We start from the raw sequence: 25,471 nt of genomic DNA, 5'->3' as shown, positions 1-25,471 counted from the left end.
GAATGCATCATTCCGGGCACTGAGGATGGCTTCGTGGAGCCTATGCCTCAGGTGTTAAAAATAGCTCAGTTGCAAACATGGCCCCAGATGGGGGTTGCCAGGTGGATCCTGGTCAGGGTGCATGCGGGAGTCTGTCTCTCTATCTTCCCTCTTTCATTTGGAAAAGAAGAAAGAAAAAACAGAGAGCCTTCATCATCTGGATACTCTTTTTTCAACTCATCTCTTTTACATCCCATTCTTATAACTTCTTCTGTAGATCAGTGTCTCCCAAACTTAAGTACTTTATGGATCATTTTTAAAAGGAAATAAATTTCTCAAAGGCTTTCAAGGTCACATCTAAGGACCCTCTTTGAGAAACACTAATTTAAGAAATTGACATTCTGGTCAATAAACATGTCTTTTAATTACAGACTATGACTGGTAAAATAATCCTTAATACTACAACCAAAAGGAAAACACAATTTTAAAATTTTCTTATACCTTGCACTCCCTGAGAGTAAACCCATGGACGCCAGTTGTGGAAATGAAACTACCTATTTCAGAAGAGGCCTATGCTCTTCTGCCTCCGTGCCTTTGTTCTTGCTGTTCCTCTATCCTGGAATATCCTTCCCCTAACAATAGTTACCAAACTTCTACTCATCCTTCAAAATGCCTAATTTAATTATCACCTTCTTCACAAACCCTTCTTTTTGATATTGGCCAAACTGCTCAGTTTCTTAGGGCAATCTTATACCTCTTCTATTCTATGGCATTAACTACATTATTCTTCCTTATGTTACACTATTATTGTCCTGTGGTTATTATAGCTCCTGAATAGCATGAAGATAAATTTTTTCTCTTTATTTACATAACTAGTAATGTCTTCCATATGACAACTAATAAATATCCATTGAATTAATCATTACATAAGGGAACAAATAAATGCTACTATAAATACGACCCTATTGATCGTCTTTAAAATAGAATTGTTCACTAAAAATTTATAAGCAAACATATATTACACTCATTACAAAAGAAAAAATGTGGGAAAAAAGTTATTTATAGGAGTTACCTTCTTTTAATCATTAAGTCTGATACAGGTATGCATCTTAGACCAGTTCCCAAAACCATAAGGGAAGATGTCAGAAGCACAGTTATCCGAAGACCTAAAAGGAAACAAAACCATCTGGATTATTTTGTATTTTTTCTTCAAGTAAATCTAATGTTAAGAACAAAGTTTTCTTTTTTTTACTCAATCATAGTGCTATTATATCCTAATAGTATAGCTTTTCTCTATATTAGAAAACTTGAATGATCACCTCAAGGATACAGAATGTAGTTCCATTAGCTCTGGTTTTTCAAAATAAAATGGCTAGAAAATTTTGTTCATAAATAACACTAAAAATATAAAAAATAATTTTAAAGGACTAGGTATTTTAGTTTTATATCTCCAATTTCAATTTCTAATTATCAAATGCAAGCTACAACAACTCTAAATTTACCCTAAAATATTTTTTTTTTTTTTTTTCTGAAGCTGGAAACAGGGAGAGACAGTCAGACAGACTCCCGCATGCGCCCGACCGGGATCCACCCGGCACGCCCACCAGGGGCGACGCTCTGCCCACCAGGGGGCGATGCTCTGCCCATCCTGGGCGTCGCCATGTTGCGACCAGAGCCACTCTAGCGCCTGGGGCAGAGGCCACAGAGCCATCCCCAGCGCCCGGGCCATCTTTGCTCCAATGGAGCCTTGGCTGCAGGAGGGGAAGAGAGAGACAGAGAGGAAAGCGCGGCGGAGGGGTGGAGAAGCAAATGGGCGCTTCTCCTGTGTGCCCTGGCCGGGAATCGAACCCGGGTCCTCCGCACGCTAGGCCGACGCTCTACCGCTGAGCCAACCGGCCAGGGCCCCTAAAATATTTTTTAATGTGATACATTACTGATTTAAATTTTCTCCAAAATGATAACTGGCCAATTATGTAATATATATAAATAATCAGGAAAGCAAATGCTCATTATAGGGTATAGGAGGTAGTCTTAGAATCCTTTGATTGTTAACACAATAATGGTCTTTCTTTTTATTTTTCTTGATATATCATATGGTTTTTAACTTAAAGAAAGATGTTGTTTAAAGAAAATGCCTGGTTTAGAACTTTAGAAGATAATGTGGATCAGAAAGCTCTCTCCCTTGTCTCCCAAAAAGATCAATTACTTCGAAAATGTGGGCCACTGGTCAGTCACATGGGTCATAGGTAAAAGAGAATATAAAAATAAAGTAACCAAAAATAGACAGAATAATCTAACCATGGCAAACCTACACAATGGAACTGCATCTTCCCACTACTGGAAAGCTGTACGTGTGTCATACTGAACTAACACGGCCTTCCTGTTCGTAGCAGCGGCATCGCATGGGGGCTCATACTGCGTATGTGGCAGAGGTGGGAGCATTTCTTCCAGCTTCTCCTAAACACCTTTTTGAAACCATTTCACAGTGAGTAGACATTCTGTTTAATGTAAATTTTTCTTTTTATTCAGATTTGGTGGGGTTTTTTTTTTTTGCAAAGGGAATACGATTGAATGTTTGTTTTTCAAAGGACTCCTTTGCCTGAAGGAAAATGAGTCAATAAAACTATAATTATTCAGATTAAACACAGTAAGGAAACTAACCTTCTGATCTGGATCAGGCACACACATACTACATTGAGGATAATTTGTGATATGAACTGAGTTAATTTTATAATCTCCTTATATGATCTGAGCATGATTAAATACAATTTGGCTGAAGGAATAGCACAGAAAATTGTGCTTCTCGGTAACAAGTAATGCACACATACTGCTCATTTACTGCTTCTACTAATAGAACGCAGGTTTTAAAACCACATTATAGCCACAGAAAATACAGTGTAATTCATAAAAAGTACATCTATGATCATAAATATTCTAAACTTTCAAAATGCTGCTTGGATAAGGTTATACTCGGTGTCCTATGACATACTGAATAAATTTTACAGATTTGGGACTATAAGGTTTACATTCTACATGATATTTATTTTTTCCCTAAATACTTGGTTTGTAATTAAGGTAAGCATCACCAAGTAAGCAGTGGGACATTGTTTATAACAACATGGTCCAGATAACCAGGTTCTCTATTCCTGCTGCTCAAGGCTAGCACACTTCTACTCAATTACGCTTTCTCTCAACGAAATGACAATATAACAGCCAATATAAATATTTAAGAATAAATAAATTATGAAAAGCTGATTATTAAAACAACCTCGCAGGTGCAGCTTGTGGCTTTCTTGCTTATTTTTAATTGTTGCTAGGTATTACTTAATCCACCCCAGAGGATGCTCAATTTTGATTAGAATGCTCTATATCATTCAAATCTTGGCAACACAAGACTCTATAATTGCATGTAATCTAAAAGATATCAACTGACTTTGGGAAGGAAGCATGAGGACTCCAGAAAAATAGGCAAGAGACATCTAAGACCTTTATGTAAATAGATCCCAAGAGATTACAGTACTAGGATGTGAATGCAAAAACCATTTCATGAAAGGTATCAGAACAATGTTGAAAAACAAAACATGACTTAAAATAAAAACAAATTCTATTAAAATATGGGATCCAAACACTGCAAGCTTTCTTCCAATGGATGACACACATCCATTGCGGATGTATGGAAAATGTTAAGACCCCAAAGTTTATCTGAAAAGACTGCCCTTTCAGGCTCCACACTCCTATCAGCTTGACTGAAGACAAGCTCTGCTTGTTCCTGGCAAGACCTCCAGCCTCCTATCCCCAACAGTCACAGCCTTGCCACCACAATCTGCCTTGGAGACAGACCATCAGGACTAATCACATTGTGACTGTTTTTCCTGTTTACATCCGTCAAAAGAGATCACCAAGTAAGCAGTGGATGTAACGGATGTTGGGATCCAAGCCATATCCCAATAAGGTTTCATATATCCCCTCACCTAACCTCACTTTTGCCACCTCCCCACTCCTAAAACCTTTCCACTGTCCCTGAGATACTCGAATCAGTGAATCAGCAGAATCTCCACATTCTCAAGCTCTTCTCTAAATTTCTCTTCACCTTACTCCCACTGAAACCTCTCTCCTGAGAACAATGCTTCCACAGCCACTTGTAGCTCATTGTTACTCTCTCCTGCCTATGCCTTTAAGATTTTCTCTGGCTTAAGCAATATGCTTACGATGTGTGTTGACATAGTGTTCTTCATGTTTCTTCTTCTGGGATTCTTGAATTTCTTAGGTTTGTAGATATCAAATTTGATCATTTTTCTGCAGTTATTTCTTCACTTCTGCCCCACACCTCATCTTTCTTCATACCCTCTCCAATTACCTCTGTCTTCTCAAATTACATTAATAATGACTATTATTAAACCACTTAAAACTGTTCTGCAGCTTACTAATGCTTGTGGAGTTTTTGTTTTTAGCCTTTTATTCTGTGTTCCATTTTGGTTAATACTTATTGCTATGTCTTCAAGTTCATGTTCCTTTTCTTCTGAAATGTCTAATCTGCAGTTAAATCCTGCCCAGTATATATATATATATATATATATATATATATATATATATATATATATATATATATATATATATATTTTTTTTTTTTTTTTTTTTTTTTTTTTTTTTTGTCTCAGACACAAACTACATTTTCATCTCTAGATGTTTAATGTTGGGTTTTTTTTCCTATGTCTCTCCTTACTTTCTTCTATCTTGCTGAACATACGTAGTATATTTAGACTAAGTTGTTAAGATTTTCCTTGTCTACTAATTCTATCATCTGTGACATTTCTAGGTCTGTTTCTATTGACTGCTTTTTCTCCTCTATATCAGTTGAATTTTCCCACTTCTTTGCATCCTTCGTAATTTCTGATTTGGATGTCAGGCATTCTGAATTTTATCTTGTTTCATGATGGATATTTTTTTCCAACTCTTTAAATATATTTGAACAATGTTCTGGGATACAGCTAAGTTATCTTTGATCTTTTCAAGGAGCACTTTTAAGCTTTACTAGGTAGAACCAGAAGAGCCTTTAATTTAGGGATCATCTGCCTTTACTACTGAGGCAATGCCCTTCTGAGTATTCGGCACAACCTCCTATGCATCACAAGGTTTTTCCATTCTGGCTGTTGGGAAAGTGAACTATTCCCAGACTTGTATAAACTTTGGGAATTTATCTGCTGCTCCTTTTTGGTGGTCTACACTTCGGTAGTTTCCTTACATGTATCCACTGATCAGAGCTTAGCTGAAGACTAAAGAGGAACTCTCTGTAGATCTAGCCCTTTCTCTCTGTGAAGCCTTTTCCCTCGCTGATAGTCTGCCCTAAGAATTCAAGCTAAGAAAACTGTAGGGCTCTGTTTGGACTTCTCATCTCTTCAGTGCTGCTTGAAAATTCTCTCCAGGTAGTAAGCTGAAACAATCATAGAAATCACTGTTCTGTTTTGCCTGTTGTCCAATGTCTGAAAACCACTGTTTCATATATATACTTTGATTTTGTTTTTTGTTTTTAGTTCTTAAAGATAGGATGATAAATCCAGTTCCTGTTACTCCATCATGCCCAGAACAACCTTTGACTTAATATTATCTGTCTGTAATACTCACCACTCCTGGCTGCAACTGTCTACATACCCCCACATAATATCTGCCTCCAGGTCATTCACCCTCACTACTTGAAAATGAATTTGCTCACTATTATACCTTAGAACACTACTTCTTTAATAAATCTGGTGATTTCAATATCCATTGCATGATCCTTTCAATATCCTGGCCTCTCAGTCCTCTGACTTCTTATTCCACAATCATGTCCTCTACCCCAGTGGTCCCCAGCCCCCGGGCCGCGGACCAGTACTGGTCCGTGGGCCATTTGGTACCGGTCTGCAGCGAAAGAATAAATAACTTACATTATTTCTGTTTTATTTATATTTAAGTCTGAATGATGTTTTATTTTTTTTAAATGACCAGATTCCCTCTGTTACATCTAAGACTCACTCTTGACACTTGTCTCAGTCACGTGATACATTTATCCGTCCCACCCTAAAGGCCGGTTCGTGAAAATATTTTCTGACATTAAACCAGTCCGTGGCCCAAAAAGGGTTGGGGACCACTGCTCTACCCCATCTCAGTTGTCCACTCTCTTGGTTACACTTTGACATTAAGTTTACAATAATTACATCCATGCCATAACTGCAATTTTAAGCATTTCATTCTTCAACCATAACCTCTTTTCTTTCCCACTCATTTCCTCCTATACTCTAAATCTTCATCCATCTCATGTGTTTTCTCCTTTACTAGTTTAGATTCCACGGTCCATTGTTATGGTACTTTCTATATGATCCTCTACTCTTGGCCCGCACCTTTTTAGTCCTACTCACCTGGTAAACTGCGACTGTGGTTAAATCTCTGTCTGCCAACTCTGCCAATGCCTGTGCTTGCCTGACAGAACAGGCTGGACGAAAACACACAACCATGCTGATTGGTCTCTCCTGAAGTTAATGCCCAACAACTTAAAGCAGAACTTTAGTGTCCGACAATCCTACATGAACCACATTATGATGTTTCAAACAATGATGGACATATACAATGAATGGTGTTCCCCTAAGATTATAAGGGAGCTGGTAAATTCTTATTTCCTAGTTATGTCATAGCTCTTGTAACATCATAGCACAAAGCATTATTCCCTGTGTGTGGCAATGCTGATGTAAACAAACCCACTGCCCTGTCAGCCATATAAAAGTATAGCATATACAATTATGTATAATATATAATACTTGATAATTAACAACTATGATGCTGGCTTATATATTTACTACACTTTTCTATACTTTTTATTGTTATTTTAGATGTACTCTTTCTACTTATAAAAAAAAATTTGCTGTAAAACAGTATCTGTATTACACTGGCCATGGCCTCATACATCTCATTATGCATTGATTGCATGATTTTCTCTTGTGCTTGACTTAACCCCATGTTATTTAGTACAGTAACAAGCTGTACAGGCTTGCAGCCTAGGAAAATAGGCTATACCATATAGCCTAAGTGTATCGTAGGCTATACCATCCAGGTTTGTGTAAGTACACTTTATGATGTTTGCACAACAATAAAATGGCATAAAGCAGTGGTCCCCAACCTTTTTTGGGCCATGGACCAGTTTAATGTCAGAAAATATTTTCAGGGACCAGCCTTTAGGGTGGGACAGATAAATGTATCACGTGACCAAGACAAGCATCAAGAGTGAGTCTTAGACAGATGTAACAGAGGGAATCTGGTCATTTTTAAAAATAAAACATCGTTCAGACTTAAACATAAATAAAACGGAAATAATGTAAGTTATTTATTCTTTCTCTGCGGACCAGTACCAAATGGCCCACGGACACCCAGGGGTTGGGGACCACTGGCCTAAGGGACGCATTTCTCAGAAGGTATCCCATTGTTAAGCAGCATGTAACTGTAATTTCTTAGTCCATCCATTCTCCACTTTCTTAGGAAATAGTTTCATAACTTATCCTCTCTCTTTAATTCTTCAATAACTGTTCCCCTATTCTCACTTGTCAGATGATAATTTTGCTTCCCATTTTCTGAGAACTATGAGCAAAGATAACTTCCACAAGCTCTTACCACTCACCATACGCGTCTATTATCTTCTCTATCTTCTTTCTGTTACTACTGTAGAATTGGCTGTCAACGCTTCTACCTAAGGCCAACCTGTCCACTTGTGGTATGGAGAACTATATCTCTTGCTTACTCAAGGATATGGCTAGAGCAGTTCTCCCTCTCCCCCTCTATCACTATCAATTTCTTCCTTTCTTCTGGATCCATTAGGCTACTGCTTAAAGAAATTTGCTTTAATATCTCTTACCTTTCTTTTCTTTCCTTTTTTCTCCCCCCAATATCTCTTATCATGAAAAGTACCTTATCAGTGACCACATTCTCTCTGGCTACTTCCCCATTTCTCTGCTGCCCTTTACAACAGAACTGCTTGAAAAATCAACATTCATTTTCTCCAATTTTTCTCCTTCCAATTCATTTTGAACTTGCCCCAACCACTCCAGTGAGACTATTTTTTTAAAGGTCACCACAGAGCTCCATGTTGCTAAATCCAAGGCTCTGTCAGTCAACACTAGCTGGTTCTTCCTTATCAGTGCAACCTCTAAATACTGGAATGCCCCAGGCTCAGTCCTCTTCTGAAGCAACACGCATCTCCAAAGGTGACCCCCTTGAGCCCCAAGCCTGAATACCATTACAGATTGACAAATCCCAAATTTAGTGCTCTGGCCTCTCCCTTGCACCCTAAATTTATAAATCCAACTGATGATTTAACCTGTCTACTTGGATATCTAATAGGTATTTCAAATCCCTGCTATTTCATGCCATCTGTCCCCAAATTGCTCCTTCCACAGTCCTCTACATGTCAGGCAGTAATTTGCAGCTTGATTCTCCCATTTACTAATGACAAAATGTTGAGAAACATCTTAGAATCCTCTCCTTTCTTTATACCCCACCTCCAATCCAACAAATACTGGTGGGTCTACTTTCAAAATAGTGTATCTGGAATCTAGCCACTTCTCAAGTCCCACACTGCTATCACCCATTTGGAAGTCACCATCAGCCCCATCTGCGTTATTCCACTAGCCTAACCGGTCTCCCTTCTCTGGCTCTTGTTCTCAAGACAACAGCAGAGTCATCCTTTTATACTTCTGCTCAAAGTCTTCCAATGGACAGAGCCCTCCTCATTCCTCAAAGGTCAATGTTCTTTCAGCAGCCTATGAGGCCCTAGATGATTCAGCCTCCCACTACCTCTGACCTCATTTTCTACTGTTGTTTCTCTTACTGCTCAACTCCAACCACACAGGAGTCATTGCTCTTGGATATGCCAAACAAGTTTAGGACCTCTGCCTTTTCCCAAAACAGTCTTGTCCAGAAGTGACAAGTCAGGCTTCCTTTTAACTTCAGGTCTCTGCTCAAACACACCTTAACAGTAAGGCCTTCCCTGACACTCTATAGAGAGGACTAGCCGATCACATTCCCCCTCCCCCCCACCTTGCTTTATTTTTCTCCAAAGCACTTATCACCATTTTACATACTAAATATTTACTTTTCCAGCTGTTTGATGCCTGAGTCTTCTCGCTAGAACGTAGACTCTGGGAGGGCTATCTCCCCAGTGCTCACACGCATTTAGGCGCTATCTTCTTGAAACTTTCCTCATTTGACTTCTAGGGCACTCGACCGTTTGGCTCTCCCATGATCTCACTAACTAGTACTTTTTTATCTCCTTGCTGTAAATGAAAAGGGGTAGGAGAGTACAAAACCAGTCTCAGGAGGATAAGCAGTCTTTTAAGCTAAGCTGACTGGGAACCATGGCATCAGGAATTCCAGACAATTAACTACCTACCTTCTAGGGACAAAGATATTTAGAACCCAAGGATAACAGGACTCACTTTCTATGTATGCAAATAGGACATCTGCAGCAGGACAGCCAACATATAAAAGTTTATTAGCCTTCTCCTACTGGAAAAAAAAAACCCCACTTACCAAAAGAGAAAAAAATTTAATTTATTTTTATTGCTTTATCCAATGGGAAATATAAAACTGAATTCACCATATAGTCATGGGAACGCTGAAACAACTATTTTAATTTTTTTTGTTTTGTTTATTGATTTAGAAAAGAGATAGATGGAGGGAGGGAGAGAGAGAGAGAGGGGAGAGAAACATCAATTTATTGTTCCACTTATTTATGCATTCATTGGTTGATTTGGGTATGTGCCCTGACCAGGGATCAAATCCACAACCCTGGTGTATAAGGACAACACTCTAACCAACTGAGCTACCTGGCCAGAGTCTGAAACAACTCTTAAAGTAACTTATTTTATTTATTTTTTTACTTTGGGCAATGCTTTTTTTAGAAAATTAACCCACTGTTTTTGTCTTACCTTACAGTGGATATAATAAATGTCAAACGAATCTGAGATAAGACAACTCCACTTTAAATATTAGATGCTTTCATGCTTGTTCTAAAATTTTATTTTTGACATTGGCTTATAATTTTATTTTCTTTTTCTTAATATTTAATTTTTAATTCAATTATTGGGGTACAAGTTCAAAGAGCAGCTCAATAAAACTTCATCTGCACACTGCACCATGCATTCGTCACCCACCCCAAGCAAAATCTCTTTCATCCCCATCCCCCCTCCTCTAGACCACTTCCGTCTACCCCCAAACCCCTTTCCCTCTGATTATCACCATACTGTTGTCTGTGTCTACATGTTATATATTTTTTTCTTTTTTTTTTTAAGTGAGAAGACAGGAGATAGAGACAGACTCACACATGTGCCCTGACCAGGACCCACCTGGAAACCCCTGTCTGGGGCCGATGCCCAAATCAACCCATCTAGCCTCAGCACCTGAGGACAATGCTGGGACCAACCTAGCTATCCTCAGTGCCCCAGTGGATGCTCGAACCAACTGAGCCACTGGCTGTGGGAGGAGAAGAGGGAAAGAAGGGGGAGAGGGAGGGGAAGAGAAGCAAATGGTTTCTTCTCATGTGTGTCCTGACCAGGGATTGAACCCCAGATATGTGCACACTGGGCTGACGCTCTATCCACTGAGCCAAGCAGCCAGGGCCTATATTTTTTCTTAATCTCTTCGCCTTATATCATCCAGTCCCCCAAATCCCCCACCCTCTGACAGCTGTCAATCCGTTTTATGTATCCATGTCTCTGTTTAATTTGTGTATTAGATTCCACACATAAGTGAGATCATATGCTATTTGTCTTTCTCTTACTAGCTTATTTCACTTAGCACAATAATCTCCAGGTCTGTCACAAAAGGTAAGAGGACATATAGATGGCCAACAGACATGAAAAAATGCTCAAAAGTTCACTAATCATCAAAGAGATACAAATTAAAACCACAATGAAATATCACCTCATACTAGCTAGAAAAGCTTTCATCAATAAATCAACAAACAAGTGCTGGTGAGGATGTAGAGAAAAGGGAACCCTCATGCACTGTTGGTGGGAATACAGACTTGTGGCCACTGTGGAAAACACTATGCAGTTTTTTCAAAAAATTAAAAATAGGACTGCCTTTTGATCCAGCTATCCCACTTCTGGGAATATACCCTAAGAAACCTGAAACACTAATTTGAAAGAATATATGCACCCTTATGTTCATTGCAGCTTTATTTACAACAGCCACGATCTGGAAATAGCCCAAATGCCTTTCGGTAGATGAATGAATAAAACAATCTGTGGTACATTTACACAATGGAATACTATGTGGCCATAAAAAAGAAGCAAATCTTAAAGTAACTTATTTTATGAAGCAAATAGGTATCCCCTAATTTATCTGGCCAGAGATAGTACACAGAATCATAATAATAAGGATAAAAATAAACATTTCTTTACCATAAAAACAAGTTTGGCGAAATTTCGCAAATAATATTGAAAAATGTTTCTGATAAAAATATATATATGTGTAAGAAGAAAACACAAAATAGAATTTCCCCCTAAATTTAACCAACCTTACAAGAAATAACTGAGGAATTGTCACAGATTGGGGGAGGTTAAAAAGAAGTAACAATTAAATACAATTTGGGACCCTCCACTGAATCCTTGGAACAGGGTAAAAAGACATTAGTGGAAAAACTGGTGAAATCTAAATAAAGTCTATAATTTAGTTTCAAAAAGCAAACAAACAAAAAAACAAAAAAACCCAAACACAGAACCTCCACTGAGTACAAGACACCCCACCTCAGCACCTAAGTGTGAGTATATCCTCTGCCTAAGTATTGTACTTGCTCTACCTGGAAATGCCACACCAATTAAGACACACCTCTCAGGGCGGGCGCCTTCCATTCTTAGAAGGTTCTTCCTCCTGTAGCTTCTCCCTTTATAACTTCAGTCAGTTTAGTTCTTCCTTCCAGAACCACTTACATTAAATCTGTTCCTCTTTTACTTGATCTCCACACAGTTTATATTCTACCTCAAGTTTCTTTTTGAAGCTTGACACACCCAGTTCCCTTCATATTACACATTTCGATTTTTTATCTTTTATATTCTTGCCACACAACTTTTAGAGTACTCCAGTTTGTCAGTGGACCTCTTAAAATTAATGCTCAGAACTGAACACTGGAGTGGAGCATATAAAATTATTTCTCTTTTTGCTTTAGACACTATGCTTCTCTGCCTAAAATCGTCCTTCCTTTCTCAGCAGCTACATCACATCGATCATGAATCATTTACCCAGACTTGCATGGTATAATGCCTTATTATTCAATTCTATGACCTGTTTTCCTCCTCACAGAATCACACTGGCAAGCAGTAAAGTGAGATATCTGTCCAGAGGATTCTTCTGTGAAGAGAGTCTCATTAACCTAAAAGTTTCACTTGAGAATTATAAATCTCAACTGACACAGCCACCTATTCACGTTCACACACTTGAAAGCTGCCATGCACCTTTTCCCAGAAATCAGTCAGATCCGAGTTTACCAATAGCTAGCTCTTCCTGGGCTGGAGTCAATTACTATGCAAAGCAAACTCATTACTTCCTTATATCTGGGCATTACCTGTCTATTTTGTGACCTTTCACCCTCAACACCCCCAAACCCCTTTAAGTCAAAGCATCAGTCTTATTTGTGAGGTGTAAAAAACATACACAGCACGTGCACGAGGATGCTCTGAGGTCCACAATGTGCAAAAACGTGAACAGTATGAGACCGCAGAATCCCTGCTGTTGCAACTTGACCCTTGATAAAAAAAACATCAGAGCTGCAAAGAAGCCTTCCCATATTTGTTGCTTCGGGCACAGAGGGTTCCTAGTCAGGAACGGGATGCCAGCAACGCTTTCGTCACCTTACACAACCTCTAGGACGAAACCGAAGGAGAGGGCTCCCCCGGGAGTGACAGCGCCGGCCCGTGCTCCCCCGAACCCCTCACCTCTCTTGTCCAGGAGCCACATGAACGCGAAGCAGGGCAGGAAGCCAATGGACCCCCACAGCACGAGCAGCGCGATGTCCCAGCTGGAGAAGCCGTAGGCCTGGCGCGCCGAGTTCTGGATGGGGCCCCAGGTGTTCCAGACCAGGCCCTGCGCGAACCCCAGCAGCGAGAAGAGCAGAAGCACCAGCCAGCGGCGCCCGTACACCCTCCCGGGACCCGGGGCCGCCAAGGGCAGGGTCGCCGCCGCAGCTTCCCGGCTTCTCCAGACAGTCCCCGGCGCAGGCCCCAACCCGGGCCCCAGCAGTGGCTGGCGCTCCTCCTCGCTGCTCCAGCCGGAGCCCATTGCGACGCGCGGCCCAAGGGGCCGCTGCCCAGCTAAGACCGGGGGTCTGCCGACCAGCCCCGCGCAGAGGCGGCGGGAGGAGGCGGAAGCCCAGGTTGCTTTGAACGCCCTCGGCCTCCCGGCCGCGCCTGGTGCGCCTGCGCCGCGCGAGCAGTTCCCAGGTGGGGAGGGGTGGCAGGTGCCGCGGGCGGATAGGAGTCTGGGGTGCTGGAGTGGAACGGCCTCCGGGGTGGCGAGAGATGAAGTAGAGCCGGCTTTACAGAGGAAGAACTGGGGGAAGCGTGCGTGACTGAGCCCCAGGAAAAGGAAACTCCTGAAGAGGCTGTGCTGTATTAGAGGAGGTTGGGCAATGAACCCGGGTTGCTGGAGGAAGTGTCCAAGTTTTACATCATGTGCCTAATAAACAACTCGGTGATTTCCAGTCACTTAAGCTAATACTTGTTTGTATATTGGATTTCTCCTTATTTTTTTGTTGGCTTTGTAACTTCACAACTTATAGGAGGAGGTAGGATAAGATTGAGGCGTACTAGGGACCCAGATGTTGCCGCTTGAAAATAATTTTTTTAATGTACAGTAAGTACTGCCTAGTTTTATCAGCTTTGTATTACATACCCGATGAGATCATAAACTAGCCAACTTTATTCATATATATCTCTCGCTATATATATATGTGTGGATGTTTGTACTCTTTCCTGTCATTAATAGGCGATTGATAAAGATGTGTTGATTAAAATGGAAGCTTTATCCCCAAATGACCTAGATCCATCTCTAGTGAAAAGTAAACGAGAAGGATGGGGGTTGTTGATCTCTTGATCAAGCTGCGGGTTATTTTGATATACAAACCCAGAAGCCTGACAGCTGTCGGTTTAGTGTCCTTGAAAACCTAAGCGATTTGGCTTGTCTAGTTGGGAAAATGAGTCACGGGGAACACAATTAAAGGACATCTGAAAGAGGTTCATATTCCCAGGCAGCCACAAAAACCAAATGGAGTTATGTTGCTGCCAGGAGGAACAGAGATGGGAAGAGAAGGGGATGAGAGCCGAGAGGTCTCCAGGTACCCAGGGCTGGTAAGAGCGGCAGCAGAGTTCATGAACGCAGAGCCACATTCCACTCCTCCGAGCCCCATCAAGCATCCCCTAAAACTCCAGCACAGTTGGGTAGAGGAAAGCGCCACGGCAGAAAGGAAGAATATGATTAGAAAACCAGGAGAAGGAGAAACGAAGACAAGAAAAAACATTGAAAAAAGGAAAGTCTCGTGTAGGCAAATAGAACCACAACCAAGGCCACGTGGTTGCATTTCAACAAAGACGGAGTCAAAACAAACTTGCGTAGCCCCGCCCCGCACCCGTCACATGACTTTCACGTGAGCGGCGCTTCCGGGAGAGTAGGGTAGCAACTGCAGCGACTGGTTTCTGGGTGGGTGGCAGCTTCAGAGGAGGGGTCCTTGCCTTCCTTGTGCGCCAGTGACACTCCGCTCGGCCTTTGGGTTTCGGGCGGAGCTGGAGTGGTGCCAGCAATGGCGGCAGGCGCGGGGGCGACCGCTGATAAGAGGCTTGCAGCTGGAGGTGGAGAAAAGGAAGGTAGGTGCCAAGCTGAGGTCAGGTCATGAGTACCACCCTGTGCCAGCTGACGCTCTTGGCACCTCTTCATGTGGCCATTTGGACTAGCTTCTGTCCCAGGTTTCTGTGGCCCTGCATTAAGCTGAGAGGAAAATTATTTGTTTTCGAGTTAACGTGGCTTTTATAAAGTTGTGGCATCCAGAGTTTTGAGCTTCGCACAGGCCCTGCATCCCCGCATCCTAACAGTGCTGTTGTACGCATGCGGTGTTTTGAATGCTACAGTAGATTAAAATTAAATTTATGAAATTGGAGCCCACCCTTGAGGTAAATGGAAATATCTGGGGCCTTTGTGAACAGGGATTATAAACTTTTGTTTGATTTCGGTGGAATCTTGCTTCAGAGAATGGGTGAGGTTTGGAAGACCATGAGCCTGAGATCCCTGTTAGCATTTACTGAATGATTGCTCCGTTCCTGGCACTGTTCTGGGGACTGCCACAGGATCCAGAGATTATTTGTAACAATGGCTTTTCCCAGTTAAGTAAAGAGATAGAAAGGGAAAGAATGACTAGTATATATGGTCATGTGAATACTGTGAGTATTCACTGGATGAGGTCTGTCACCTAAACGAGATCCCAGTGGGGAAAACAAATGTTTTGAGGTGGGACTAGTTTAAGGTGGGCCTTTGTGATTGGATGAAATAGTGATAAACTCAAGTGGTAGTAATGGGTAGTTGTGGGAAGACAGCACAAGATGAATATGGTTGGAGATGAAAGCCATGTTTGCCTACAGGGGAAGGTGACCATTCCAAGCACAAGAAACACACTAGAACTTTATCTCTGACCATAATTTCTTGCCTTTATAACTCACTTCTGTACCCCAAGGGGACAACTCTTGAACTCCATTTATACCTCCAATATATTGATCCCTACATTTTCTGCCCATCTGTATCCCCTAATCCAGGGGTAGTCAACCTTTTTATACCTACCGCCCACTTTTGTATCTCTGTTAGTAGTAAAATTTTCTAACTGCCCACCGTTCCACAGTAATGGTGATTTATAAAGTAGGGAAGTAACTTTACTTTATAAAATTTATAAAGCAGAGTTACAGCAAGTTAAAGCATATAATAATAATTATCAAGTACTTTATGTCAGATTTTCATTAAGTTTGGCAGAATAAATCTTTATAAAACAACTTACTATAATTAAATCTATCTTTATTTATACTTTGGTTGCTCCGCTACCGCCCACCATGAAAGCTGGAACGCCCACTAGTGGGCGGTAGGGACCAGGTTGACTACCACTGCCCTAATCTAACTGAGAGTACATGTTATAGTTTATCATGATGATTTATCCCTTGAAAATACACTCTCCTCACTCCCTGCCATTTATTCTTCTGGCAGAACCCATATTTTCAATGAACCCAATTTTTCCCCCTCTTTGTACCTGTTTTTATATGGCTGAACTTTGCTGGAAAAGTCCTGGACAAATTGATGACACTATAAAATGAAAATAGTCAGCCTCTTAAATAGAGTAGGCCTGAGATCCTTACCTGTTACTGTGGTAAGCCTACTTTCTTTTTCCAATGACAATTTGTATAAACTTTCTATATACTCTCTTTATCTCTTCCTCATTTTCAGCTGATGACTTCTTTGTAAGTCAGGCCAATTCTGCATCTAATCTGTCGACATTTTCCTTCTTCATTTCCAGACTGTTGTCCAGATCATCTACATTTCTCACCTAAGTCGTTGCCATATCTTCAGGCCATCTGTCTCTGTTCCCTATCTTGTATCTCTCCAATCCCTTCTCTATTCAGCAGTAAAAACGATACTTCCTTACTTAAAATTCTTCAGTGAATTTCGTTGCACTTAGAACTTAGAATAAAATCCAACCTTCTAACCGTGGCATACAAAAATCCTTGATCAGGCTCTTCTCTATTCACCTTTTTCTCACCAGCTTTTCCCATGGCTGGCTCCTTAATCTTCAGGTTTCAGAGTATGTCGCCACCTGACCTTTACCAGAACAACCTATTTAAAGACTGTATTTTTCCACGACCCCTAACCCTAAGTATTCTATAGTACAGCAGGCTTCTTCCTTCATTTTATTTATCACAATCTGTAATTACTTGTTTATTATTGTTTCTTTCATTAGACTTTCAGTACATTGAGGGGAATACCTGTATCTGTTTTGTTCACCACAAGCAGCAAGTACAATGCCAGGCATAGTGGGTACTTAATGTATATATATATTTGTTGAGGCAATGAATGAGATAACCCTGTTCCAAGTCCAGAGGCAAGAGGAGAAGGAGCTTGGCCTGGTCCAGGAACTGAAAGAAGTTGATACGAGGAGTAGTGAAAGAAGAAGGGGGATCCTGGAGGGCACCTTTTACCAAGTTAGGGAGTCTGGACTTCAAGACAGTGGGAAGCCTTTGATCAGGTTTAGTTTCAGGAAGATCACTTTGGTTGAAGGGTGGAGGATACATTCGAGGGAGAAAGACTGTAGGACAAAGTACTTAATCCCCATTAGTTTCAGTTTCCTCCTCTGTAAAATGCATGATCATTGTGGAAGTTAAAGATACATATCATCTAGCATAGTATCTGGCAGGAATTATGTGTTTAAGAATGGTAAACAACATTATTATTAATAGAAAAGTGCTGGCATTGGTGATTGACTGATATTGAAACAGAGAAAAGAGAGAGAGCTGAAAATTTCCAGCCTGAGTAAAATAAGCCCTGGCCAGGTGGCTCAGTTGGTTAGAGCGTCATGCCGCTACATCAAGGTTATGGGTTTGATCCTTGGGAAGGGCACATAAAGAATCAACCAGTGAATGCATAAATAAGTAGAACAACAAATCTATGTTTCTCTCTCCCTCCTCCTCTCTTCTTCTCCCAACCCTCTCTCTCTCTCTCTCTCTCTCTCTCTCTCTCTCTCTCTCTCTCAAATCAAAAAGTAAAAATTTAAGACAAACAAAACAAGAAATGAGATGTAAGTTAGGAACCTGAAGAAAAAAGGACTTGGTTGGGAGAGCACTGTTGAGTTCTAATGTGAATGCCGAGTTGAAGTTTGGAAGGATGCTGCCAAAGAAGATGTCAAGCATGCAGCAGGGGAAGATGAGCTTGTTATTTTTGTATAGTATTCACAGACCATAAATTGACCCTTTCAAAGTGTACAGTTCACTGGTTTTTAGTATTTTCACAAAGTTATGAACCATCACTACTGTAATTCCAGAACATTTTTATTACACCCAAAAGAAACCATTAGCAGTCACTCCCTATTCACCCTTTTCCGGCTCCTGGTGATCACTAATCTACTCTGTCTCCATGAATTTGCATAGTCTGTAACTTTCATATAAAGGGAATCCTATGAGGCCTTCTTCACATAGCGTAATGTTTTTGAGGTTCATCCATATTGTGCTTCATTCCATTTTTTGAATTAATATTCCATGCATAGTATTTTGTTTAACCATTAATCAGTTAATGGGCATTTCGGTTTTCACTTTGAGGCTATTATGACTAACGCTGTCATGAACATTCATATGCAAGTTTTTGTATGAGCATATGTTTTCAGTTCTCTTGGTCATATATCTGAGAGTTGCATTTCTGGGTCATGTGATAATTCCGTATTTAGCTTTTTGAGGAAATTGGTGATTCTTATTCTTGAAGTCCTAAGGAAGGGAAAAATATGATCAATTTAAGTTCAGCCTGGTAAAATTGTACCATTCCTATGAGTGATGTTGACAGTGGGATGGAGGATGGGGTGGGTTATGCATGTGTGAGTGGAGGGGAAATGTATGAAAGCTTTATACCTCCTCTTAATTTTGTAAACATAAAGCTAACCTAAGAAATAGTCCTAAACAAACAAACAAAGAAGAAACCACTTTGTTAAGAATCAACTTAAATTCTGAGTGTGAGATGTTACTTCCAGGATCACGCATTGGTTAAAGAATTTCAGTGAAATTAAAAATTATAATTCTTTGCATCTGAGTCTGTCTTTCAGACTGAAGTTATTACATTTCTTTCTATTGAATTGTCATAGTTTTAGTTACAACAAGATTTATACCTTAATGAAGGAAAATATGTATTCTTTCTAACTGTTCTTCCAGTCCTGCCCAAGGACATATCTCATTCCAGAGTTGTATGGACTTGAGTTTCATATATAGCTGACGTTCCTAAATAACTATAGATGACTCTCTAGAGATGCCACACTCTTACTATCATCCTTGTTCTTGTTTGTTTGTTTGTTTGTTTGTTTTTTAAAAAGGTTATGGGAGACATGGTAGTGTAAAGAAAAACAAAAACCTGTATTTCTCAAAGAGTAAAAAATTCCCATGCTAGAGCACATGTATAATTCATATGTAGCTAAAATACTTCATATTTCATAATGATGAATATTAGAAAAGTAACACTAAGCAAATAACATAAAGCTTATCATCCTAGCCATTTTTTTTTTTTTTTTTCATTTTTCCGAAGCTGGAAACGGGGAGGCAGTCAGACAGACTCCCGCATGCGCCTGACCGGGATCCACCCGGCATGCCCACCAGGGGGCGATGCTCTGCCCCTCTGGGGCGTCACTCTGTTGCATCCAGAGCCATTCTAGTGCCTGAGGCAGAGGCCACAGAGCCATCCTCAGTGCCTGGGCAATCTTTGCTCCAATGGAGCCTCAGCAGCGGGAGGGGAAGAGACAGAGAGGAAGGAGAGGGGGAGGGGTGGAGAAGCAGATGGGCGCTTCTTCTGTGTGCCCTGGCCAGGAATCGAACCCGGGACTCCTGCATGCCAGGCCGACGCTCTACCACTGAGCCAACCGGCCAGGGCCCCTAGCCATTTTGAGTACAGTTCAGTAGTGTTAGGTATATTCACATCATTATGAAACAGATTTCCAGAACCTTTTCATCTTGCAAGTCTGAAACTCCCTTTCCCGCCTCCTACCAACTCTGTTAAATGCCATTCTACTTTATGTTTCTATGAATTTGCCTGTATTGTATACTTTGTATATGTGGAATAAATATAGCATTTGGTTTTTGTGACTGGTTTCTTTCGCTTGGCATAATGTCCTTGACGTTCATCCATGTTGTAGCATGTGTCAGGACTTCTTTCCTTTTTAAAGCCAAATAATTCCAATGTATGTATAAACATATCGTTTCTCTATTCATCTGTTAGTGGATATTTGGGCTGCTTTCACCTCTGGCTATTACTGTATGAACAGTGCTGCTATGAATATGGATGTACATCTATCTCTTCATGACTCTGCTGTTGAAGATTTTTGATAAAAATTGAAATAAAATAACCAGTTTATTTTGAATTATTTCAGCTTACTTAGTGGAAGCTGAAGAGATGGAAACATTTTCACAGAAATTTTGAAGATACTTTTGAACATTGTAAAGAGCTTTAGTCTTTGAGATACTATCCTTTCTGGTACTAACTTCACTTAAAATATATGGGTTACAGTAAAGAGGAGGGGTAACTGGGCAAGAGTGACTAGTATAAGAAGGCAGGAAGAAGAGGATGGTAGCTGTCCAGCATGTAACTGTCTCTGTTCCCAGGTGGACTTGTTTGGGTGTTCACGACCACACCAAATAATGGTATTGGCAAAGTCAAGTCATAACAACCTCAACATTTCTTGTCGTGGTGTCTTTAGTGGCATCACCTTCTAGACCTTGAAATTCAAAGGGTTTATAACTGTTCGTTGGTTAAGTTAAGCATTATGTTAACTTTCTGGAGAATTTTCTTCATTTGTATTGACATTTTAAAATAGTGACTATAAAGTAAAAAACTATCTTTGATGTAAATTTTGCCATTTGTTCTTTAGTCATTTTGTTAACTAGTATTTGCATAATTCCATCAGTGTTCAGTGTTTTTTGACATGGCCCAATATTCATCCATTTTCACCATAATATTTACCATTCCAGAGGTTTTAAATTTTCCTCTGTGTATATGCAGTAGTTGTCAAACTGATGAAACCATCATAGGTTTATATGTATATATTTAGAAATAAATTGGCTCTCCATGCCAATTTTTTTTATTCTTTTTTTTTTTTTTTTTGTATTTTTCTGAAGTTGGAAATGGGGAGGCAGTCAGACATACTCCCGCATGCGCCCAACCGGGATCCACCCAGCATGCCCACCAGGGGGGGATACTCTGCCCATCTGGGGTGTTGCTCTGTTGTGACCAGATCCATTCTAGCACCTGAGGCAGAAGCCACAGAGCCGTCCTCAATGCCCGGGCCAACTTTACTCCAATGGAGCCTCAGCTGCGGGAGGGGAAGAGACAGAGAGGAAGGAGAGGGGTAGGGGTGGAGAAGCAGATGGGCGCTTCTCCTGTGTGCCCTAGCTGGGAATCGAACCCGGGACTCCTGCATGCCAGGCCGACGCTCTACCACTGAGCAAACCTGCCAGGGCCTCCATGCCAATTTTTTATTCATGTTGTATCATTATGGTGAGTCTTTGTATTGTAACTTGTGACTTACTCTTGTCACCTTCAGAAAGTTTTTGAATAAGAGTGAAAACTTAAATTTAAATTTAATAGTTATTAAAATTTCTGTTAAAATTACACCTGACATGAGCTGTGAGCTAATTTTAATTTCAAGATTTTTGTCTTTGTTGTATTCAATTAATATTAGGAGAGTATTCTGGAAATTTGTGTTAGTACCCGCAGACTCAGGAAAAGGTCCCCGGATTGAAAATCTACTCTGAGCAGGGAAAGACTGAAGAAAGAGGCTGACCACTCAGTTTGGTAATTAGTAGAGATTATTAAGGGAAACTTACATCTGAGGAGCATCTTGGGTGGCTGCAGGATGAAGTAGTTCCCCCTACTTTTTGATGGGTGTCAAATAATTGTATAGGGTAAAGGGGGGATATCATGGGTACTAGGGTGTAAATGCTACAGGTACAGAAAATTACTCAGGACAGTGGCCTATTCCAGGAACCAGCTCCTAGTGAGAGGGGTGCCGATTGGTATCAGAATGAACAATGACTACAATCAGACCGTCTCTAAGGGGGGTTTGTAGTAAGTATTCACTGTTCTGGCTCATGTCCAGCTCGCAGGTCCTACAGTGATCACGTCGTGGAACAGTCTCTCGTCTCCAACTTGATATATTTTCCATGTCCTCATCTTCAATTCCAAATCTCCAATACAAATCCATACTGCATATTCACTGGCTGAAGCCAGATTGATAGCAGATCAGAGAAACTCGATTTTACATTATCTTGTGTTTTCCATTAACTAAAGAAAATAATTACTGAGAAAAAGGCAATTTGCTTTTTGATGGTGTTTCGCTATCTCCAAAGAATTGATTGTTAATCAAGCTGGAACAAATTGTCCAAATAAACTGTTGTGCAACACCTAGATCACCAATCTGTTTTTTCAGCAGTTTCTAAGTCATCTAATTAAACATTGCTGCTTCCTGCAGTGTTAGACTTAAATACACATATCTTTTAAAGGCTGTCAAGTTTGCTTTATAATTTTTATAGCTCTTTGCAGATACTCTTGGCATGGAATGACAGGGTGCATCCCTAGGCTATTCAATTAATACAGTGTAAATTGCATTCTTCTTTAAAGGAAATTCTAACACTTCAATTTGTTAATTTAATGTCCCAGTTCATTGCTGATTAAACTATCAGAAACCAAATTAGTTTATCTCACAACCAGCTGATTGTTTTATTTCCCTGATAGGCCTGAAATTCTGTAAAAATGCTGATTTCCTATTATGGATCTTACTACTATGCCCTGCCTATAGCACTTTTATTATTTAGCAAATATTTGAACATTTAATATATTCCAATTACTGGGCCAGGTGCTTTAGTTTTTAGAGTCTCCTATTAAATAATGTCTGGGCTTTTTAGATCAGGTCATTAAATACTTTAAATTTTTTAACATTATGTTAGAGGAAAAAGTACTTATTTACTTCTTTGAAGCTATTCTCTCAAATTGCTAGTCCTGGTTTGGGAACTTTCAAAGCTATATGAGCTATTGGCTCTGATTTAAGATAATCAGAATAGATAAATCCCCAACCCCAAAAGGACTGGTGCTTCTCTTTATCTCTGCCCTTTAAATTTCTAGAAGTAAAATGTTCAAAGCTTGAATATTTAACAACCTTAAAACTGACAGTACTACAGTGGGTCAGACCAGCCATGATTCATCCAACTTAAGCCACAGAGCACTTTAAAGGAATTAAAAAAAAAAATTCAACTGAGTAAAATGTAAAGATTTTAATGGCTTTATTCAGAAATTTATAGGTTGAACAGCATCCGATCTAGCAGATAGAAAGGCATTTTGAGGAACTGTATGAAATGAAAGACTTTTAAAGGCACAAGGGAGTAGGAACAAGGAAGTGATACCAGCAAAAAGTGAATTGGTTGTGGCAAGGTCATTTTCCTTTAGGGGTTGTCAGGGTCTAGCAGGCAGGTTACCTCACTAGTGCTGACCAAGTGATTCCTAATTAGTTTAATATTCCATTTCTAGGAGAGGCTGCAAACTATAAGTCTCAGATTGGTGACTTGGGGCTTAACATAAGTGACTCCATTTTGGGCCTGTTTTGTTTTTAACAGGGAGAATATGGTTGTCCTTGAAAACAATAGCCTCAGAAGGCTAGGTGTTACACCAGTTATGAGCTAATAACTGGCTTGACTAAAAGAGTTAATTTTTTTGTGTGAAAGGACTCAGGAAGTAAAATTTTGCTAGTGGTGGCTCAGAGGCACAAAGATGAACACCTTTGCATTCTTTCTGCTGAGGCTGCAATTTCCTGGGCCTCCTTTTATCTCTCAAGATGGCTAACCATTATATTGTTTCCCATGCTGAAGATAAGAGGAGGATAAGAGCAGAAGGGCTGACTCATCAAATTCAGATACTGTATATCTCTGACCACTCTTATGCGCAGAGGAGTCTAAAAAGTATACTTTTTCAGCTACTCGCAGTGCCCAAAGTTCTGTTAGTAAGGCAGAAGAGAATGGGTATGGGGTTCGGTAGGCAACCAGCACTCTACTACAGATGTTAACACCTCCCCTAGCACACTCTCATACATAGCCACTAACCAGAACATTCCTCCCTCCCCGACAGCACATATGGATTTAGGATCTATGAATCGATCACATCTTTCCTGAACCTATTTATCTTTTCAGCTTTTATGATCTCTCCTGAGTTTTTAGTGCCAGTGTAAGTCCCTCCGTTTTAATCCTCTGGAACCAGAGCAGTGGACTTGGAATCAGGGAACCTGACCTGTAGTTTCAGTTCATCACTGGGGTATTGACCTTGAACATCTGAGCTTTCCTTTCTTCCTTTGGATAGTGGTAATAAAATACTTTCTTTGCCTGTGTTTTACAGGCTTCTTGGAGGCTCACATGTGCTTATTTATTTATTTAATAGAGAGGAAGGAGGAAGGAAAGGAGAGAGAGAGAGGCATCAACTTGTTCCACTTAGTTGTGCCATTGATGGCTTCTCATATGTGCCCAGACCAGGGCTGGAACTGTGACCTCGGAATCAAGCTGGCAACCTTGGATCCTAGGATCGCAACCTCAGTGCTCTGGGACAATGTGTATAAAAGTACGTGGTGGGTTTCTCCGTCATGACCCTAGGATCCTTGACCCTAGGATCGCAACCTCAGTGCTCTGGGACAATGTGTATAAAAGTACGTGGCGGGTTTCTCCGTCATGACCATCTCTGCCTTCCTCCTTTCCACTCTTGTTCAGGGCCTTCTTGTCACACTTCTCACTTGGCTACTGCCATAGCTTTCTGAGTTAATTCCATTTCCTACATCTCAACATATTTCTACACGGTCTTCCATTTGATTGTTGATGGATATATGTATCATGGGAAAAATATTTAGTGTTTTTTTTTAACTTTTAGACATTAGGTTGTTTATATTTTCAAATTTATATTGTGATAGTAGATATGTGTATGAGTACACGTATATAATATATAAGGATATGTATATAGCTTATGATTAATTATTTTAGTAAAAGCAAATTCCTATAATGGGAGTTACTAGGTGAGTGGGTTGTTTTTTGAGACTTGTGCTTCGTTTTCCCAGTTGTTTCTGTAAGGATAGTTCTAATTTATATACCACAAATTAGAGAGTGTTATGAATGTATTGCATCTTTTCATACATAGTCTAGCAACACTTTAAAAAATTATTTTTAAAAATTCAGTTTGTCCATTTTTGTACACACGGAATCTACATACTACAAGTCCAGGAAGATTTGGTGCACTGCAGTCTGGGTAACCTTGTACTGTATATATAGGCCAGTCTGGGTTCAGATCGTAAATGTGAATTTATCATACATGTCAAAAGTGAAGAAAAAAATCTCAAGGAAAGATAAACTTTTTATTGCTTGTTACATCCAGTTTTAATGGTTTCTTTAGTACTTAAAGATCACTTAAAGATAAACTTGGGCTTCTTTTACATCAGAACTAACCCCCCTGCTCACTCCATGCAGTCCCCAGCTCTTCTACCTACCTTACCCTCTAAGCATCCACACTGATTTCCTGCTGACTTGGAAGCCCTGACGTGTAGAAGGTGACAGATTGTTCTCAAGTGTCAACTGCCGAAGGCTTAGAGCCTGCTCACTTTCAGCAAGGGTTTAGGACAAGCCTTATATTCAGACATTCAGACAAGTTACTCAAGTTCGTTGATGAGTCCTTTCCCATCCTT

General features: G+C 40.2%; 3 protein-coding genes across 4 annotated transcripts in view; 2 read left to right on the top strand and 1 right to left on the bottom strand.

The window, feature by feature from the left end:
* The window catches only part of SLC49A4 (solute carrier family 49 member 4), an 87,607-nt gene extending 73,919 nt beyond the window's left edge, over window positions 1–13,688 (bottom strand). The window contains exons 1-2 of the mRNA XM_066347406.1: window positions 12,933–13,688; window positions 1,052–1,145 (exon numbers count right to left, since the gene is read on the bottom strand). Of these exons, the coding sequence (XP_066203503.1) occupies window positions 1,052–1,145; window positions 12,933–13,275 (437 nt within the window). The 5' untranslated portion in view covers window positions 13,276–13,688. The remainder of the gene's footprint in view (window positions 1–1,051; window positions 1,146–12,932) is intronic.
* The window catches only part of PARP9 (poly(ADP-ribose) polymerase family member 9), a 357,437-nt gene that overhangs the window by 85,722 nt on the left and 246,244 nt on the right, over window positions 1–25,471 (top strand). The gene's annotated exons all lie outside the window — the stretch shown is intronic.
* HSPBAP1 (HSPB1 associated protein 1) overlaps window positions 14,659–25,471 on the top strand; it is a 66,347-nt gene continuing 55,534 nt past the window's right edge. Inside the window, exons 1-2 of one of the 2 annotated variants that reach the window (XM_066347403.1) lie at window positions 14,659–14,855; window positions 24,187–24,363. In XM_066347403.1, coding sequence (XP_066203500.1) covers window positions 14,792–14,855; window positions 24,187–24,363 — 241 coding nt within the window. In that variant the 5' untranslated portion in view covers window positions 14,659–14,791. The remainder of the gene's footprint in view (window positions 14,856–24,186; window positions 24,364–25,471) is intronic. The other variant, XM_066347404.1, reaches the window with a different exon arrangement.

The sequence above is a fragment of the Saccopteryx leptura genome, chromosome 8 (assembly GCF_036850995.1).
Source record: "Saccopteryx leptura isolate mSacLep1 chromosome 8, mSacLep1_pri_phased_curated, whole genome shotgun sequence".
Taxonomy (NCBI): Eukaryota; Metazoa; Chordata; class Mammalia; order Chiroptera; family Emballonuridae; genus Saccopteryx; species Saccopteryx leptura.
The sequence above is the reverse complement of the archived record's forward strand: the minus strand, read 5'-3'. Positions and strand labels throughout refer to the sequence as shown.